General features: G+C 39.5%; 1 protein-coding gene across 1 annotated transcript in view; it reads left to right on the top strand.

Moving 5' to 3' along the window:
• PDSS2 (decaprenyl diphosphate synthase subunit 2) overlaps positions 1-19,541 on the top strand; it is a 109,997-nt gene extending 90,456 nt beyond the window's left edge. Inside the window, exons 5-8 of the mRNA XM_084202862.1 lie at positions 4,059-4,232; positions 6,323-6,454; positions 10,063-10,098; positions 19,058-19,541. Of these exons, the coding sequence (XP_084058988.1) occupies positions 4,059-4,232; positions 6,323-6,454; positions 10,063-10,098; positions 19,058-19,216 (501 nt within the window). The 3' untranslated portion in view covers positions 19,217-19,541. The remainder of the gene's footprint in view (positions 1-4,058; positions 4,233-6,322; positions 6,455-10,062; positions 10,099-19,057) is intronic.
• The last annotated feature ends 1,602 nt before the right edge of the window (positions 19,542-21,143 follow it).

Raw genomic sequence — 21,143 nt, 5'->3', positions numbered from 1 at the left:
TGAAAAGAATAGGAAAATGTGTTTGGGGGAAAAAGAGCATAGCTAGAAAGAAGGCCAATGTTATTTATTTACTGCTTTTGTTCTTTTAAATACTAAGTTTTTCCAGGGAGATTTAAGAGTAACAGATGTGAAGAGATATTTATCTTTATGATAAGTTTACAAACTTTTCTTTTAAAACCAGGTGGTGTTGTTTTTACCATGTCATGATAAAAGTAGTCAGTAGCTTGCTTTATTGACCCATTTGCAGACACCCTTGTTACTCCAAAAGCAGTGAAGACGGGTATTAATAGACCAATAAAACATGCCCTGTCATGTTCAGCAAGCATGAATACATCTGCTGAAAGCTCATGTGAACCATGTGTGAAATGTTTTGCAGGGTCTTGCTGCTGGTAGAGTGATTCATAGTTGCACTTGATTTTATTTATGTAAAATAGAAGTTCTTGAACTACCTAATGTAAAACTTCGAATATGCAATGTAAAATTATTTCTATGTGTTTCTGTGGATTATTTGCCCATTGAGAACTGAACTAATGTTTGATATAAATGATTCAGACGTTTGGATCATTTTGTGCAGCAGCAGATGGTTAAGAAAGAGCTGCCATGGTACGGAAATAAATGATGGGCTGTGTTACAAACTATAGCTAAAGTTTAAAGTCTCCAACTTCTGCTCCTTCTCGATTTTGCAAATGGGTTTGTGCACTTTTAAGACATGTTTTTCATTCATATTTCTGTAGTAGGTTTTCAGCTGAGCCTCTTATAAGAATCTTCTTTGGTGAGATAAATCAAACTGTGCTATTTTAAGTGTTGCTTTTGTACTGGGAATCCTTGGTACTGTCACTGAGAGCTGCCATTCCTGATGGTTATGATCGCATATTTTGTCCAACAGTTTAATTTTCTAAAAGTTTTTTGTTTTGAGGTGATTATTTTAAGCACAGTTTAAATCATGGAAGTAGTTTAATAAAAGAAAATGCCAACTAGACAATTTCTAACAAAGCAGTAACTGACCTTGCCAATAGAAAAATGGGAGTGCCCTCAGCTGTTCTTCATTTCCCATTGGAAGTGATGATCGACAGCTGTATTTGGGTATTTTCCCTGTGCACTCACGCTGACATTGTGCAAACTGTCTCTGGAGATGGCTGTTTTCTTCCAGTGATGGTGAGGGGTTCAGCTCTCTTCATCCACCACTTCCTGCCCCCTTGACAGCATCAGGGGTGCTTGTGATCTGCGCCCATTTCTTGGTGACAGAATTTTTGAATGAGGTCAGTCCACAGGCATTTGTTAATGCCTGAGCACTGTCATCTACAGCTAGAAGTCATTTGACTTTAGAGAGGTTTTTATAAGAAAGTCTTGGGAGTCTTCTGGGCCAGCTAATGTCCACTTCTATACCCACTGCTGACAAAACAAAACAAAGCTTACAAAGCAGCGAAAATTTCTCTAGAAGTAGTAAGAGCTGTCGTGATATCAGATTTTACAGCCTTTGCAATACAGAAGTAGTTTGGGTTTTCCCTTGATGTTTTTAAAATAGTGTTTAGATATTGTCCTACATACCCTTGTAAGAATGTGGTGTGGTTGGCAGACACTTTATGGTATAACCTGAGAGTGGGAAAAAATGTCATTGTTGGAAAATTTTGCTGAAGAAAGGATGTGTCTGCCTTTGTCTTAAGCAGCAAAATCTTTAGGGGTATGTGGTCATAAGAAGTTATTTAATTAAAATCAGCTATATTCAGGCATGCAAGTTCATATGCTAAAGCACATCCATATGGACATAATACCTTTTTACGACTGGCTTGTTTCTGTAGTCCAGAGATGTACAATATTTATGTTTTTAAGATTTCAGTCTTCAAATATGTGTTCAATTCTTGTGGGTTTTTTGAAGTTGGATGCTCATTTTAGGTGCTTGAAGCTTTTACATAATGTAGTGGACAGTAACATTTTCTGCCATCATTTTCAATCCTGTTAATGAAATTGAAACTTGTTTAGGAATATAATTTTGTAACAAATCATAGAAATAATTTTCTTGTATAAACTGAGTTACAATGACTGCTTAAGCTTCTTCAGTTCCTTCAGTTGACATGGGATAATGTTTGCACTTCTCTTGCTGCTCAAAGGCTACAGAAAGCAATAATTTTCAATTTATGAGTCTTCTGAAATATTTTGTTAACTCCATAATTGTTCCAGGATACTTTTCTAGAGTATTTTTTTCTTATTTGATGTAAAACAAACGATTATAAAAATCACTGCCAATTTTCAGAATCATCCAGCGAATTTTAGTAAGTACTGTTTTTTCACTGAGCAGATTGGTTGTTAAGGAAAAGATTGTGTTTCGTCTTCCAACAGCTCCTGATTTTAAATTTAAAATAAATTGACCTATATCTAAATGGAAAAAAAAGAGACTTGATATATGGGAAACTACTTGAATTAAATGCTCATTTTGACATTTTGCCAGTCATGGGAATTTGCACATGCTCTGGGCTGAGTTAAAATATTAAAACAAAAATACAGAAACAGAGGAAAGTTTAAGCTTGACTTTGTAAGTTGTCATATGCATAATAGCAAACATGTGGTTTCACTGTTCTTCACTTTCCTTGTATAACTTAATAGTATGTCTGAAAGCAAAGGCATTTTGATACAGCTCTGTGTTACTTGGCATTGCAGAATTCTCCTACTTTTTCCATTAGTCTCAAATTATCCTCTCCCTTGTAACACAGCACTTCTGGGTGATATCCATAAGGGAGGAAAATTAGAGCTGAACGGATGGATTCTATTTCATTTGTTACTGATTTCATGACAGATAATACCTTGCTAGAAAACTAGAGGGTCGCACAGAATTACTTCTTGCTCATTTCTAAGTAATTTAATTGACATCACTTTGAGGGAAAAGGTTTGTTGTATAAGAGGGGTTTTTATATTACTCTGTTAAAGAATATCTTTTGGTTTAGTGCACGTTACAGATTTGGCTGAACTGAGAAATTACAAAATTTTAAACATTTTTGTGCTTCAATTTTATTTTTCTGTAGCTTCTCATTACTGATTTTATTTTTTCTAAGCAAAACAGCTGTGATCTTTTCTGGTTTTGCGGTTCCCCCCCTCCTTAGTGAGTACCTAAAGGCAGGACAGTATGTGATACAGATTAGAGTAATGTCTAGCTTTGAAGACATGAGTGAATTAGTAGCATATTAACACCTTATGAGTCAAAGGAATGGCAACTGAATTTGGATTTTGGGAGAAAGTATTTGATTTGTGTTAATTAAAACACTGTGGAAAGTTATCCAAATAAATACATTGGATACAAAAGATTTTGAGACAGTTTGAACATCTCTGACCTTACAGGCAAGGTGATAAAGTTCAGCAGAGGCATAACTGACATGCCTCTATCAGCCCCTGAGAAAATTAATTAATCCCTGGCACTTCTGAATTGCAACTTTATTTCTTTTTTAATACTTTCAGTTGCTCCTCACCCTTAATAGGGAAGCAGAAGTACAAGTCCTCTCTCCCGGCCTTTCATTTTTTCAGTGCAGTCCATACGAATTTTCAACATCTGTTTTGATTAGTTTTTTCCTTGCCTACAAAGGAGAAATTGTAGGGACTGCTCAAGTTTGTTTGGGATTGTTGGTTCTTGGTAACTGGGGAGAGGCTGAAGTACAGGTGTACTCTGGGTGGGCTTTGCTTTTTGGATTTGTTTTGGAGTTTTGTTGTGGGTTTGTTTTTTTTCTTCTCCCCAGTCCCTCATGAGGGCTATAGTTCGCTGTTAATGTTCAGTGTGATGATACAGTAATTAAAAAAAATATATTTATATTGAATCTGTTGACAGCTCCACATATTTTGCATTGTACTTTTTGAAAGGAAAATGGAAAAAGTTTTTGTTCGAAACTGCCAATATATTTATTCTGATACTTTCCTCTGTTCATCCCTAAAAGAATTTATTTGGCACCATGGCACCCAGAGTTTGGTTTGTTTTGTTATGTACTACATGTTACTCACCCGTGCCACACTGTTAACTTCTGGGAGCTGACACACGAGTGTTGGTGTTTTCATGTTAGCCTTTGTTTCATTTTCAGGAGAACTGCCTCACAGATGACATTGGCATATCTAGGTGGAAGGAGCAGGTTTTCCTGTCGCACAGTGCCTTGCTGGCCAAGAGCTGCCAGGCTGCAATGGAGCTAGCAAAGCACAGCGCTGAGATCCAGGACATGGCATTCCAGTATGGGAAGCATATGTCTATGAGTCATAAGGTACACCTATTCCTTTTGTTCTGGGAGCTTAAATATAGAAGGAAAGGCTTGTAAGATGTGTTGCTCGTGAGCTCTGTCGTATACTGCATGACTTATGCTGTAGACTTTAGCCGGCAGGTGAGTGTTGAGAAATTTGGCTGCTGTATGGAGTGAGATGTTTGCAGAAACTGTTGGTATGAACAGAGCTTGTGAACTACCAAAATCACACTCCCAGCAATGGAACTCATTACATTAAAGGCTCTGTTAACTTCCTTCTAGCACATCTTTCTGCAGCAGCTTAAAACTTTACCTTTTCTGCCCCTTCATTATTCCTAAACCCACTGTCCCATTAACAGGAGTTGCGGGAGGAAACATGTAATAGAATATGTTGAATTGGAAGGGATCCACAAGGATCATCGCGTCCAACTCCCAGCCCTGCACAGCACCATCCCCAACAGTCACACCCTGTGCCTGAGAGCATTGTCCAAACACTTCTGAACTCTCTCAGGCTTGGTGCTGTGACAACTTTCCTGGGGAGCCTGTTCCAGTGCCAAACCACTCCCTGGGTGAAGAACCTTTTCTAATATCCAGCCTAAACCTCCCCTGACACAACTTCAGGCTATTCCTTCAGGCCCTGTCCCTGGTCACCATAGAGAAGAGATCAGTGCCTGCTGTTCCTCTTCCCCTCATGAAGATGTTGATGACTGCAATGAGGTCTCCTCTCAGTCTCCTCCAGTCTGAACAGACCAAGTGACCTCAGCCATTCCTCATACGGCTTCCCCTCAAGGGCCTTCACCATCTCTGTTGGTCTCCTTTGGACACTCTGACAGTTTAATGCCTTTCTTGTATTGTGGTGCCCAAAGCTGCCCCCAGCACTTGAGGTGAGGCCGCCCCAGTGCAGAGCAGAGCAGGACAATCCCCTCCCTTGCCCAGCTGGCCATGCTGAGCCTGGTGCCCCCCAGGACACCACTGGCCCTCCTGGCTGCCAGGGCACTGCTGATTCATGCTCAACTTGTCATCGACCAGGATCTCCAGGACCTTTCTGCAGCACTGCTTTCCAGCATCTCATTGCCCAGTCTGTACATAATGTGTTGGGTCTTGGCTGCCACCATGCAGAGATTTGTGCTGTGAGGCTCAACTGCCCATGCAGCAGCATGGACTGAGCCATATCCCCTCTGAATAACCTGCTGTGGAGGGAAATTCCATAGAGGGCAGCTAGGAGATAAGGAGAGAGGTCACCATATCTGGACAGGACCATCCTACACCTCTACAACAGTAGAACCTCCTGGACAAGGTCTCTGACCTCTACTAGAAGACATTGAGTCTCCAGCTAGAGTTAGTCCAGAGGAAAACACAGATCTGCTTCTGCTGTATTGCATCACTTGTGAGGTTAGATGTAGCTTGAGACAAGCAGACAGACCTCCCATCTGCTTCAGCTGAGTTGATTAATGCAGTTTCTAGTTCCTACAGGAGAAGGAAGTGGTTTTATAAAGCACAATTTTACTGCCACAGGAAGGCCACTATATGCTATTACTAGGTACAATTCTACCAGTAAATTACTTCAAGTGCAGTTATATCCTTAATATTTTGTATATGCTTTAATATTAATATATTCACCATTGACACATAGTTGTGTATTAAGGATTGCATAATTTTCATAGAAAGCTCCTAGCTATGTAGCATTTGCTTTGTCAGAAGGAAGGTCATACTGCATCTGCTTCCTCAGGTACTCAAAAGTAGAGTATAGCACTCTGCACAGATTAAAGCCTGATCTTCTTCCCACCAAAGACTGGATCCTTCTCTCCTTTATATTTTTTCTGTTTCTTGCCACTCTACAGTCTCCTACCTGGCTATGTCCCATGGCTTGCCCAGCTCTGTGTCTTTGCAGACTCTCTTTCTTCTCTTTGCCACATCTTTCCACCACTGCAAGGCTTTAAACATCTTTCTATTCCTCCCTCAGACTTGAAAAAGTGCAACCAGAGTACAAGTGTCAAAGTAGGAAGTGGTGAGTAGGTGTAGAACCATTAGGTGTAGGTCCTCCATTTGAGGAGTGGGTGGATACATATAGACTGGTCCTGGGAACTGAATGTGCGTGTGTTCTTCTTTTCCAGCTACATTCGGACCTGCAGCCATTTGTTAAAGAAACTTCTAGTGACACCATGGCCTTCAGTTTGAATTCTGCTCCTGCAATCCTTCATCAGGAATTCCGTGGAAGGGAGGCATGGCTTAAACAGATTAGAGAGGTAAAATAAAGCACCGTTTAGAATTTCCTGGGTTTGCCATTTGTTTATTTCCTCCTATCTGTACTTTCAATCTGCACAGGAACTTAGAAATTAACAAGAGGTTTTCCTATGCTCTGCAGTGCTTAATACCTCTCTCATCCACACTTTAAACAAGGGGAACGTACGGACCTGACGGTCAAGCTCTGTCAGACTTTTGTATATCAGTGTAACAGGCAGATTCATTTGCGTGGAGCATATGTGTGTTCCTCTTCACTGCTTGTGCAGTCCCACGTCTTAGTAAAGCTACTTTCACTGGCAGCTTAAAGCAGAGAACTTCAAGCATCACTGTGGTTGAAAGGTAGGCACGCATTTCCTTCTGCCAAAATTATGCATGGAGTAGTAATTTGCAATGGAAAGGGAATGATCTGTGCAGTTTGGCTTTCTGACCACCACAAAATAGTTTTGAGATCTAGCTGTCTGATACTGTTGTTCTTAATTCTCTTATTTACCTATTTTTTTCCCTCTAATTTTTACATGAGGAAGGCAATGAGAATAAAATAACTAGGTGGTAACTGTCATGTACCACAGCAGGATTCAAGTCCATTAATAGCTCCCTGGATGTTGCTGAAGCACAAATAGATAACTGTAGAAGGTATCAAGAAGGGAAAGGGGGAGCAGGAAGCACCAAAATGGGCAAAAATAAGCATTCAGTTGGGTTCCCACATCAGTTGGACGTGTTTTGTCTGTCTAAACAACAGTGATGACTGCCGTTTGGAAATTCATGCTTGTTGTTATACAGTTTGTTAGAAAGGCTGCTGCCTTCAATAAGAAGCTGGCTCTGTGCAAGTATATTCATTCAAGAAGTGCTTGCTGATGGCTCCTTTCTCTGCTGGTTTGAAAGCAGGAATCAGGAGTGGATGTGAATTCTAAACCTCTGCCTAGTTCTGTGTTCTGACCTGTCTTCACATATTGCAAGCAAGAGGCATGGTCTCTTCAGCCGTGAGATTTTGGGAGGTGTATGCAGAATCTACAGTCCTACAGTGGTATAGAGTGGGGGATCTTAAAATGCAGCAATCTTCTTGTCACTTTGAAATTAGGGGCTAGTAGTTCATAAAGCATGATGAGGATTTTTGGAACTCAACAGTCTCAACACAAGGCTCATTTGCGAGTTGAATGTAAATGGATTTGGATTATTGCAGTTGGAGAATAATGGCATTTCCACAGCACAGTGTATAAAAGCTTTGAAACAATTTCCCATCTGCAGAATCTAGAGGAGGTTGCAGGACTCCAGGAGTGCGGTCTGTCTGCTTACTAAATTTTCATACCAAAAATGGGCATTATGGAAACAATGAAGCACTTCTGTGTGAAAAGGGTGGGGGTGCCAAGTGACATGCACTTTGCAAAAGTATTTACTATCTACTAGTACTGCTGTACTTCATACATTTATTTATTATACACATACTTTATACAGGGTATTTACTATGCTACCATTACTGCCAAATACAATATGGAACACTTAGTCCAGGAGCCTTTCTTGACTTGTGCTGGTTTAGAGAGGAAAGTTATCTTTGATTAACTACATGCGATTAACTGCATGATTAACTACATATCTCTTTGAGATACCACCCACAGTCACATTCACTATGTGATATTCAGTGTAGGCCAAGCACTCAAACCAGAGACTTCCTCATGCTGGCAGTGCTCAAAAGGATGCACTCATAAGCTACCCTCTCATGCAATGTCATTTGTATGGTTTTAATAGGTAAAGCACATGCAGTGCACTCAGGCCCTGTCAGAAGCTTAACCAGTTGAGCAAGTCTGATGTAAAAGGTTAAAAAACCATCTGTGTGTCTGAGATGAGGGTCAGAAAAAGTTAGAGAGCCAAACTACTACTGTGAGGATAAAAAAAGTTTAAAAAAGCAGTGGTGCAGTTGTAGTAAAGAAGGCTTAGGAGACATATTGTGTGAGGTTGCTGCCTGGAGGACCACAACAGCCATTGACTGGAATGCTTGACAGGAGCAGATCATGAGAAAATATTCTTGCTGTTGGTAATGAGAATAAGCACAGGAGGAGGCACACTGAGCACACCTTTCCTGCTATTGCTGCAGCTGAAAAGCATCTTCCTCAAACACGTTGTCAGATTCTCTGCTGCGGTGTGAATCTGCATATAGGCAATCACTTCTTAAGGAACATGTTTCTGGTGTTCTAATATACAGTATAACTACCACATATATTTTGGAGAAGCTGTAAGATCCAATCAGGTGAATAAAAATTGGCAAATCAAAGAAAATGGGAATATACAAATAAGAAAGCACTAATTGGCAGTAGGTTTGCTACTCCCAAGTGCTATCAGGCTGTCTTCTTAACATGCATTCCAGAAAAGCTGGCTCTTAAGACTAAAGAGAGAAGCAAAGGGGTTTTGTGGATCAATCCCCTTTATCCTTCAGAGGAATCAGTTCTGTTATCTACTGTTCTCCTTCATGTTCAGTTTGTTTAGTCGCTCATCAGTTATTTTCTCTATTTTATTTTTCCTCCTTTACAAAGATTATTTCATTTTTTCAAGTCTGGGCCAACTTGGCAATATCTCTTAGAAGCTATGCTTGCCACACAGCATTCCTCTTCAGTGCCGGTCTCAGCTCTTCTCATTATCCCAGTTGGTCTGCTCCTTTGGGCTGATCTCTGAAATTTCTACAGAGGGCATGGAGAGGTAGTGGTCCTAATCTACATCTTTTCAGGAGAAGAAAAGATTGGAGAAGAATTGAGGTTTGGGGTCTTCCCTTGAGGAAGCTACAGAGAAAGAAACAGGTTAATTTTTTTACAGAGAAAGAAACAGGTTAATTTTTTTTCCTCAATGAATATGGAAAAAGAAGAGCTGGAATTGGATGAAGTGATAATGGTACATCCAGATCAGATCTCAGGGAAGGGTTTTCAGGTTGGTTAAGTGCTAATGCTCTGGTTCTATTGGAGCACAAGTGAGAAAGAACATTTTCTACATAATTTTGTGACAAAATTCAGAAAGTTGGACACCATATTTGCCTGCATCTGGACAAGAAGAAATTTAAATTTTTTTTTGTATTTCTTTCTGAATGTATTAGGAGTTACAGGTTGTATTTACCTGTCACTTACTCAAAAGGTGATGCTGATACTTAAATCAAAAGCACCTCCAGCCTGGTCACAGCTCTGACAGGGTCCATCAGCCCCTTTTGGGGGCTCTAAACTATTGCCTCATGCAAGACAGTGTAGGTATACAGAGAGTTCTCTCTAAAGGAAGTAAATCCTGTTATTGCTGATAGGAAGTAGAATTTATTACAAAATCTCATGGGAGAGATTCATTAATGCAAACAGCAAGATTTCTTGAGACCAAAACATTTTGGATTCACCAAATGTTTAACTACAAGTCATAATGAAAAAGCCTAAAAATTACACTGAGTATCTGCATCTCTCATCTGAAACAGAACCATGTTGTGTAAGCTGGTAACACGTTTGGTTGTATTTTAAGGTTTTCTGTATAAGATTCCTAAAGAAAGTAAGTAATGTTCAAAGTAGTACCTCATTTAATTGCATTCTTTATTCTTGCAACTCTGGTTTGTAGTATGTAGTGTCTGATAAAAAATCTCTTTCTTTTTAAGGCACAAGGAAAAGGAAACATTGTGGACTATAAGAAGGTTGGTAAATGGCATTTATATCTCATTTTTAATATTTTAAAAAATATTTTCACGAATATTCTTGACAGCTGAGAGAAACTTCCTTATTAAAGGTAGGTTGTAAGTTGTATGTGTGTATATGAAGGGAGGAAGAGTGGCTCCTGCAATTTCTTGATTTTAAAAAGCCATAAATAGACAGCTGTTCTGTAACTATGCAATGTAGCCATTTAATAATAGTAATTTAATAATGTACCTAATAATAGTAAATTAACAATGTAGTTATTGAATAATTATTTTTACTGTCATTTCTCCCATTTACTTCCCCAAACTCAATTTTCAAACCAGGCTTCTGATGGCTTTTGCTGTCTTTTTTTCCTGGAGTCATTTGCAGGTTAGATCCTATCAGTGGCCTCTCTCTATTGGTAGAGTACATTGCTACTTTTTTTTTTTTTAATCTCTCCTTAGTTCCATGCCATCTATTAAGAAATATACATATACAATAATCTGGTTTCTTCCAGTCCCCATTACAACTTCTAACTTTACAGCACTGTATTTGCTACTTCTCTATAATAAAAGCAGACCTGAACTAAGTAGCTTTACTGAAAGTAGCTGGGACACCTTGAACCTCTCAGAGGGCTGCAGGAGATGGCTGACAAAGTTCCCCTGGTTAAATATTGGAGCAGAGCACACATGTGGTGGAGAGAGATGACACTGTGTCCCAAGCTCACTGAGCATGAGCCTGACTTGTTCTGAGGCTTAAGCAGATCATGAAGTCCTGTCAGTTATCTCCAGCATCAGTGGGAAATCATATATAAATTACTGAGCCAGGTGCATGATTGAGAATTGCTTCTTGAAGTAGGGCCTGAAGAGTGTTACAGCTCTGACTGATTGCTGCTCATATGGAAGGCTAACACACAAGTATGGGTCAGATTATTGTAATTGTTCTGTATTAAGAAAAATTGCTATTTGGATTATTTAAAAGCCTCTCTGCCCTTCCTTCCTCTTAAAATGACAGAGGGATCTTAACTTTGCCATTTAAAATCATCATGCATTTAGGTTGTTCTCTACACCAGTCACTGTTGTATCAGTTTTCTTTCATCTAAATCACCACTGAAAGCAGCACCAAATTTATCCTTCAGATGTGTCTTGGTGACACTCCTGAATGAGTGAATGTTTAAGCTAGATTACTTTTGCAAGTCCAGAATGAGATTTCTCCTTTTAATTGTTATAACTGTGATCCACAATTGTCATTTCCACAAATCCACACAGTGTAATTTCCACATGAAAAAAAAAGGCAAAGGGGAAAGAAAAATATCTAAATTTGCTTTATTAAATCAAAATATCTAAATTTGCTTTATTAAATCAAATTTGCTTTATTAAATATTACAAGATCTGAAATTATTTCAGATCTTGTATCCTTCACATGAAATTAAAAAACTTACATTATGCTTATGCCACTTGCACACTTGAATAAAATGTAAAGAAGGAGAGAAAGCTCTTCAAGTTTTGTATTTTGAGCAATTGACTTCTGCCAGAAAGCACATGATTTTTGCTGGATTTGGGTAATTATCTCTTGCAGAAGCACAGATATTTTGAGGTGAACGATAGTGAAAAATTGTGCATGATTTTTGTGAGTTCGAACCACTTCCAGCTTTTTTTTTTTTTTAAGGTCAGTTTCAAAAGCCTAGGCTATCACATCCCTCTTTTCTATGTTTGTTGGCTTAAAGTAGAAGTGGTCATTAGTTATATCTGTGCTAAATGAACTCAGGAACCTGCAGCTGTCCCCAGCAGAATAACTTGACCAGCACATGCACACAGCCAATTAGAGGGCATGTTGTGCTCTACAAATTAGTATTTATTTTTTTGCTTTTTGCTGTGTTGTCTTTCCTCTTCCATCACCAGAGGCAGTGCTTTGCACATTGGTCAGTCTTTTCTTCTCAGCATCACAGTCCCTTCTCATCTTTCTCTTCAGTTGATACAGTTAAACTTTAATGTTCCTAATCAAATCTGTGAGCTTGTGTCTCTTTGAGCCTTCAAAATATCTCCTCTTTAGTTTTGTAAAAGCAAAGATCACCAAAACTAGCTGTAGAACTTTTGAAAATTATTTTTCCTCTCTTAGTTTTTATTATGAACTTCATTGTGCCACTTAATTGAGATAAAAATATTATTCCTTTAGTTAAACTCATAAATATATGCATACAAAAGTTGTTAGCCTACTTAAGAAAGTTTTACCTTGCTTGCTGCACTTTCAATTAAAATAATGAAAGTAAATTTGAGAAATTGAGATCCACATATTTAACATCCCTTCTTAAAAGGCAAAAGTTTTATTTCAATTGTTCTTTTGATGCGTGTTATATTAAAATGGTACCTCTGATTTTTTTCACTGACAAAAAAATACCTGCATCATACTAGTAAGTTTGGTGAGGTCTCTGACACAAATTCTCACAAAAAGTGAAAAGCTTTCTATTAATTTGATTAGGTCTGAGACTGCCAGGTTAATAAAGTCACTATGTTTTGCAAAATTTTTTAGGGATTTTTCATCCCAGCTTTGTTGAATCTTTTTATCAGAAGGATTTTTGATATTGTCTGTGTTCTGAATATATATCTTTTCTCACATTAGTATCTGAGGGTTTCACTCTGTTTTTTCCTATGCTATCACACTGCATCCAGGCAAATTATTGATCCATTGTTGTGATGTTTGAAAGTCTCTGAAAGAGATGAAAAATTTGTTTCAGCTGTTTTTGTGATGTTTCTCAGATCACAAAAGGGAAAGTACCAATGCATGTAAGGGACAAATTTCATGTATGTAATTGAAAGAAACAGCAACTTTCCTGTCCTCCTCGTTTGTATGTGGCAAAAATCTCAGACTTCTTAAAGTCAAGAAGCTTTTATCTGTGTTACGCATACCTTGCGTGCAAGATAAGCTGTGTAATTCTCAAACAACAACTTGAGATTCTCAATGTAATTGTTACCACTTTATAATATCGATTAAAAACTCTGCTAAAGCTGAGGCCTTAATACTTGGCATTATACAGGAATGTAACAAAGGCCCAACTAGTAGCAGAAATAAGTAATCTAGGAGTAATTCTTGTTTGCCGGCCAAGGTTCTAGAAAAATTATAATATAATACTAAATACAGACATAAATCTCGTATTTTGCGGCCAATGACTGTGCTATGCAATGATTTGTTATTTTTCTAAATGCAATATTCAGAAAATATAAGTCAAGTGAGAGACAGCATAGCAGAACTTTTTTTTTAACTGTATCCCTGTCCATTTGCTCTGCTGTCTGTCATAGAGGCCTTTCATCCAGACTGGCATGGAAAGTATGGCATAGTGGCATGGCATGCTATGACATACTTTCTTGGTTTGTGTATGAAATATTGTGCACTACATCAACACCAGGAGCTGAGTTTGTACAGTGCTGGAAGGCATGAGTCAGGATGGGGTAGATCCAGCTGTTCGTACACTGCAAGGCACTAAAGTCTTGACTTCCCAGATGGTGGGAAAGAGAGAAGAAAAATGGGAAAGGTCACATTTGGTTGCAAGGAGGTTTCTCAGTGGTAGCCTACTGCCATGCTGCTAAGAAATAACAATAGCAGGTGCCAGCCAGAGGTGCCAGCCAGAGGTGTGGGCTGCCCTTGCCCACCCCACTGCTGGCTGCCACGGCAAGTGCAGCCATCCTGTGCAGTGCTGGCTGCGGGTCTGCTGCCCAGTGGGGTAAGGGACAGTCATCCCATGGCTTTGTTAACATGCCAAGGAGTCATCATGGCACTGTAGGCCACAGGCTGCTCATCCTCTTGCTCCTGAAATGCAGCAAAGAGTTAAAAACAGAGCGTTGTTGTTTGTCGATGCTTGTGACCCTCTTGGTTTTGCATGAAGATTTGTCTTGTTTGTTTTGGAGCAACCACTGCCATTAGCTCCTTTTGTTATCTATAATAAAAAACACAGCATAGTCAATCAATGGGGCTTTTTCGATGTGTTAGTAGTATTACAAAAGCATCCAAAACTGTTCAGATGAAGCAATTTTCTTATTTTTTGGAATTAATATCTGAACTATCAAGGTGCACATCGAGTATCAACAATCTGTTGCATCTTTGTTTGTAATCAGTGGGTATTTTCCCACTTCTTTGGGGTGACAATCAAACATAACTTTTGTTTCATTAAAACAATTAATATGTTTCAACATAAATATGAAGTTGATTGCTGTGTGCACTAGGATGACAATTAACAAACACTGTTTGTATTAGGGGGATTTAAGAAAATTATGCTTTTGGGTAAAGAGTCTTCACAACTGCCATTGTTTAGATTTAAAAACTAGTGGGTCTTGTTAAGTTCATTGTGAAAGACATAGAAAGGCTTTGGTGTCCCTTCCAAAATAATAAAGAATCTGTTCAATCAATCAGTGTCTCGGGATGGCTTGTTCCGTAATTTTTTTGGCAGAGTATTATAAGATCTGTGTAACAGCAGTGTTCTCTGTAAGCAGGCCATCTTTCCTCTCCTGTTGGGGGTGACCCTCCCCACATTTGGTCTCATCCTTTATATAGTGTGGGTTTCAGTTTGAAGTAAAAAGAAATTTTACTGTTTGTCAGATGAATAAAGAAAATAAATTCTACTCTATTAATGGGGGCTTCTGCAGGGCATTTGGGCCCTTTGAAGATGCATTTCTTTACCTTGTGTACAGAAAAAGTTTCTCAGGAAATATTTGATAAATACTGCTCCAGTTTCAGCTGGCATATCATGCTGCATACAGCAAACAAAAGATTTTAAAAAAAAATAAATTTATATCCTATGATGTTATGAAGTGATACAAATAAATTATTGTCCAGGGTTTTTTTGAGAAGGAAGAGCTCAACCACATGTCCAGCCACAAGAATGGATGCTGAAACATTCCAAAGTACTTCTTTAGAAAACAAAAAAAAAATTGACAAAATTGATCTACTACCTATGAAATATGTTGATACTTTTTTAAGGTTAACATTTCAGCAGTCTAAAACACCAGTGCTTATTGAGCATGGTGCTCCCACAAAAGGGAAAACAAATTTAGGAAAGCCAGTGCAGAACACTGCAGACACTTTGAGCATTATTCCATCACTCAGCCACAGATCAATTTAGGTTTTTGGGGTTTCTTTTTGTTTCAGCAAGTACTGTGCACTTCAGAGATGTAGAATGTTTTAGCTCACTTCAGGATCAGAGAGAATGCGTGATACTCAAAGATTTCAGTAGATAACAAATTATCTGGTTTAGGATCATCCTTTTAAAACAACATCAAAAAATCTGAAGTTACTTTTGATATTTTGCCACTGAAATAATTAATCATAAATAATTAATAATAGGAAATAATTAATCCTAGGTTGGACTAAGGAAAAAAAATATCAGGAATTTCAGTGCTCTCTTTCTCCCTTTGCATATAAAGTCTATTACAGCTAAAATATTCACCCCATATTCAGTGAGTCTTCCCACCCCGCCCCACCCTGCCCCTGATTTGTTGCTCCCTACAGGTAGGACTGTGTGAAAGGAATCTTCTTTCCTTTGGCTCATGAAGCAGAAATGTCTCAGCAGAGAAGATTTGAAATTAGTTGACTTTGTGCTTGAACACCTGCTCAGTTTGTGACTCCTTTAGTTCTTCAGTCTCCAAAATCCAGCAGTTCCTAGCTTTCCTCTCTGACCTCTTGCTGCCCTCAGCTGTTCCGTCCAACAGCAATCCAGAGCAGTTGGTCTGAAAGGCAAATCCTTCACTTCTGTGGTATGGATGAGAAGCCCTCTCTTTGCCTTTTTAAAACAAACAGACTGAGAAACATGGTACTTTGAAGTCTCTTCACAGAATCATACAGTAATGGAAGCTGGAAGGGACCTCTGGGGGATGTCTGGTCCAGCCTCTCGCTCAAAGCAGAGCCAGTGTGGGTTTACTCAGTTAAGTTCTGAGTATCTGCAAGGGCACAGAGTGCAAAACAGTGCAGATACATGGTGGAGGAGATCACGTCTCATCTGAGCCTCAGCTTGGCTGTCCTGTTGCAAGACTATTCTTTAAGCTGAATTTAAATAACCAAAACCCAGGTGGTGATTTTTTTCAGAGTCTTGGCACTTCTAGAATGAAGTAAGGCTTTAATGCCAATGGTCTGAACAAAAGTTGAAAAGCAAAAATGCAGTATTCCAGCATATCTAGCAGTTCAACTGGAGAAAAGTGTAGCTAAGCAATCTGTGTTTTGACTTGTATTCAGTTTTAATTACTGAATATCTTTCTGAAGAAGATTGTGTGGATTAAATTGTTCCTACAAGTGGAAATATGAACAAAATTAAATATGCCATATAAGTAGTCTAAAAGAGCAGATTCTTATATTTAGAAGAAATCAATGAGGCAGCTTAAAGTTTATAAAGTTAAAAAATCAAAGCAGTAAATTCTGCTTTTCTGTGCATTTGCTGTAAAAATCAGCTGCTCCTATCCAAATTTAAAAATAATGCATCTATACTGGATACATTGATTTTTTTTTTCTTCTGTGTCCTTAGTTTGTGAAGCTCATCACATAAAATTATTGAAGCTCAAAATCTGAGAGACAGAGTCTGAAAACATAACTGTAATATAACCAAGAGTACAACTAAAGTCTTAAATTAGGGAGCTTTTGCATACAGCAGGGCTGCTGAAACCTGGTTTGTTACAGAGTTAGTTCCTGTATTTCTTTAAGAACTTTCCCACTACAAAAAGCCAAATTTGTACTTCTTTTTTCCCTTTTACAACCCCTGCTGAGACAGAGCTAGTGTGTAGTCTGGTTAGTTCAGACTGCTTTGCCTCTGTGTATGCTTATTTGAGCTGACCAGCTGCTTCTGCAAAGGGAATCCAAACCAGGTACATTTTGAGGCCTATAAATTGTTTGTTACGTAGGAGGATCTCTAACTGAAAAGCTGTCCATGTAAGCAGGTATTTTCCATGTTGACATTCCTTGAACTTTGCTGGGAAACACTCAACAGCGGATTAGTCTGATTTTTGTGTAGTGATTCCACTGCCTATAGTTTGACACGAGCTTTGTGATTGTATTGGCTTCAAAGCAGTGCATGTGTCTGAGGGCTTACACAAGACAGGCGTGTAAAGGGATTGTGTCCTTGTGTTAGGATTCTCCCCCTTTCCAGACTCTGCTCTTTCAACTCAGTCATGGTACATAGATGTGAGCATATATATGCCTAAGCTAAGCTTCTCTGGCTTTTCACCAATTTGAAGACTTTCTAGGAGCTGTTTCTTTCCTGTTTACATCCCCAGTATATACTTCCCTGAGTATTAGAAGTTATGCTAATCCTTTGTAATAAGCTTTAGCAAATCAGCAGAGTTTGCTTCAAGATGTATGGGGTTCTAGTGTCCCACAAGGTTGTGCCTCAAAGAAGAGGGAGGGACACCTTTGCACGCTGCTAGAGCACCTCATCTCACCTATCCTCACCTTTGCTGCAGAGCCCTGGAAATATGGCTGATTCCCACTCATTAGAAGACATGTGGAATTAGCTATGTGATGCATTTATGCCTCGGGGCAAGTTCCTTTCCAGCACATAGTGCAGGAAGATTCCAGCTGAAGAGGAGAATAAAATTTTTATGAACTGGGACTTGAACATTCAAGTACTGTAATATGCTTTCAGCTAATTTCATCTTTAAATACAGATAATGAATCCACTTTCAGATAAGAAGCATCATTCATTCTGTATGAATGCAAATATGTATAGGAAGTGGGTAACTTACGATTCGGTCACATCTAGGATTTTTTTTTTAATAGATAGATAGATAGATAGATAGATAGATGGTTTAAACTGGATAGGTAAGGTCATAGTGATGTATTTTTTTTAATAATTTGGCCACTGAGCTGTGAAAACATTGATAAAAAACATTACTTAGGAAACCTGTATAGTTTGTTATCTGTATCCAAGAAAAGCCTTTTTTTAAAAAAGTTGGTGCAGTGATGTTAGACAGTTGTGAAAGCTGTATAGGGCATGTTAAAGATCATGAAACACTGTAATGCTTTTGGAAAAATCAAATCCCAAAGATTCACCTGGCCTTTGTTTCCAGGCTCTTGGATGAGGCATGAGGCTGGAGCTGGTCTGGGAACCACCTGTATTTTAGAGTAGAAAATGTAATCGTGTTTCAGGACAGTCTCATGATGCTGTTCAAATAGAAAGTACTAATTAAAAATAAAAAAGCCCTTAATAAAAGCTGTTTAGAGTTCTGCTAAGTTCAGGTATGGGTAAAATAACATGCCTTATTTTGTCAATTTTGTCTGTATTATTTTAGAGGAAATTTAACCTATCATTTACCCAAGTTTTTTAGGTGCCAAATCTTTCCAGCAACTTGCTATGAAATGTCAGTTATTCCATGAAAGTATTTTCTTTCTCCTATGGTGTATCACCAAGCCTTTGTCAAATTCCCTGGCCTTATTGATAAGATGGAGTTTGCATGAGTTCAGTATGATAGTTTACCATATTTTACTGACAAAATTTGCTTTTGTCCACTATGAGCAATGTAATCACATGGTCTATAAATAGCAACCCCTATTACAAAATACAGTCATTCCACCTGTGTCGTCCTATGCTGGTTTCTGAAAGCAGGGGATGGAATGGGTATTCACAAAATGCAGGTTTTCATTGCAGAAAACAGGAGTGTGAGCAAATGGCTGGTTTGCCAGTTCTGAACAAAAGCTCACAGGCAGTGGCTGAGGTATGAAATGTTCAGTATTTAAAAATTTAATTTCATTTTTTTAGTTTAAGCGTGCCCTTTGAAGAGTGAGCATCTTTCATGTGATGAAGTAACGGGTGGTGTAGTTTACATTCACACGGTTTCGCTGCAGTGGGGAGCTAAACAGAGCAGCTGAGAGGATTTAAGGGCTTTGTCTGATGGCTTTGGCTTTTTCCTTTACCTCGGGAAGAGGAGGTAGAAGCCCTGTGCTCCCAGAGATAATTGTGCACGGCTGAAACACCCCCCACACCGATGTGCCTGTGTTTTCCAACAGCTGCAGGAAGCGATCAAGGCTGGCAAAGGTGTGACTTCTGCCATCGACCTCTGCCGCTGCCACGGAAACAGAGCCCTGGCAGCCCTGGAGCGATTCCCTCCCTCAGAGGCCAGGGATGCCTTGGCCAACATCGTCTACGCCGTGACCAGGTTTCCCTGAGCTGCTGCTCCGGGAGGAGCATCTCTCCCTCCACAGGTGGAAGCAACCCGGCGGGGACACCGGTGCCGCCTCACACCTCTGATCGCCTCATCCCATCCCGGCAGAGGAACGCGCGCTCGCTGCCGCCGCCACCGGCAAAATTTGGGAGAGGAACGAAAAAAGGTCACAGACGGTTTTCGCTTGTCGTGCCAGAAGCGCACTTGAGGCTGCACCGGTAGAAATAATTAATGAGTCCCGTTTCCGTGACCTCAGCAAATGGACAGGAAATAAGGCGGTATTGATTGGGCACCAGCGGGGACGGCGCCAGGGCGGAGGCCGGTGGTTTTCCTGCCAGAGGGAGGGAGGGAGGGATGGATGGAAGGGCGTGAAGATCCAGGTGTCACGAGAAACCCGCTCAAACCTGCCCAGAGAGAGTGAGCTGCCGAAGCCGGGAATTAACGTACCCTTATCCAAGGGGAAGGGCAGTTTGGGGGATTAATGGGGGAAAATCCCTCTCTGTCTGCACGAAGTTATGTCTCCTCTCACTCTTTATGTATTCAAATGTAAAATTACCCTGTGCCTAATGAGTTCTGTATTTGAGAAACTTGCTGAGAAAATGTGTCAAGCGTGGTAAGTAGGAGCTTTAAAATATTTAATCAAATATTAATTTGGCTCTGTTAAGGGAACTGAGTGCCTGGAGTTTCTACTGTGCCTATGTAAAATGTTGTTCTGGGTCAAAGAATGAGGTTTTTCCAACTCTTCTGGGGGAGGGAATATCCCTCCCTCGGATCCAGCAGTTTGTTTCAACAGAGTCTTACACAAAAGAATTTCCTATGTTTGTGACACTTGTGTTAACTTAAGCCAAATAAATGTTAATTTGGAAGGCTAGACATCAGCCTTTGGCAAAAAGGAAGCAGGAATGCTCCTCTGTGAGTAGTGACTGCACTGAATAAAATGCAGAAAATACTGGAGAAGTTTTGAACCTCAGTGTGTTGGATTTTCAAGTCCAATTACAGACGGCTTATAAGGTGTATCAGAAACCTGCAATTTGAGACCGTCTCTGTTTTGTTCATAGGAGATGATTTTTGTGGTTTGCACTCGTGCAATCTGAGAATGCCGTTGACAAGAAGGCTGAGTTTACATAAATGATCTAGATTGAGACTCAGCTACCTTTCTTCCTTCTGTGGTGTAATTACAGCCCAATCTGGAGACAGCTAGCACAGCAAACAGATTTCATTACATCCCTCACTCAAACACTAAGTGGAGTTATTTCTGTTAAATTCTCTCCTCCCTCCTTTTCCCCCTGCGCTCCCTCCCCGTCGCACAGCTTGTTTGTCATAGATCAGAGTGTTGCATTCCACCAAATGCAAAATATAAATAAAAACTCTATCCTCTAAAAATACACTGAAAATACATCCTGTGTAATGTACATAATATTCTGTGTACATTCTGCCCACATTGTACCATGATATTTTATTTATAATAAGCAACCTTAAGTCCCAGTCTTTGTTTAGGAGCAGCATCCAGAACTCAGGACTCACTTTGTTCTGGAGAATGGCTTCAACACCAGACCCCTTCTTGCACTTACTTTCTTTCCTGCCCTGACATCTTCTCTTTTCCCAAAACTCTGGAACTTGTCCCCGAGTTACTGTTGTTACTGCAGCAGGAGGGCTGAAGACAGAAGAGAAGCACTGAGAAGCGTGGTTTATTCCAGGCACTTACCCATTAAGTTCCCTGAAGTTCTAATAAAAAACATGCTTGAAAGAACTACCTAAGTTCAACCAGAGTCACATTTCAGCTTTCTTTGGCTCTTGTTTTATATATTACATGAAGTAAGAGCCATTCATCATCTTTTCTTTGTTTTACATCTGTGTTAATTGGTTCATAATGATTTAGGGCTGCAAAAACTTGGGTTGCTGGACATATTCTGAGTCACTTCACCTCAGCT

Source organism: Fringilla coelebs, assembly GCF_963513975.1.
Source record: "Fringilla coelebs genome assembly, chromosome: 3".
NCBI lineage: Eukaryota > Metazoa > Chordata > Aves > Passeriformes > Fringillidae > Fringilla > Fringilla coelebs.
The sequence above is the reverse complement of the archived record's forward strand: the minus strand, read 5'-3'. Positions and strand labels throughout refer to the sequence as shown.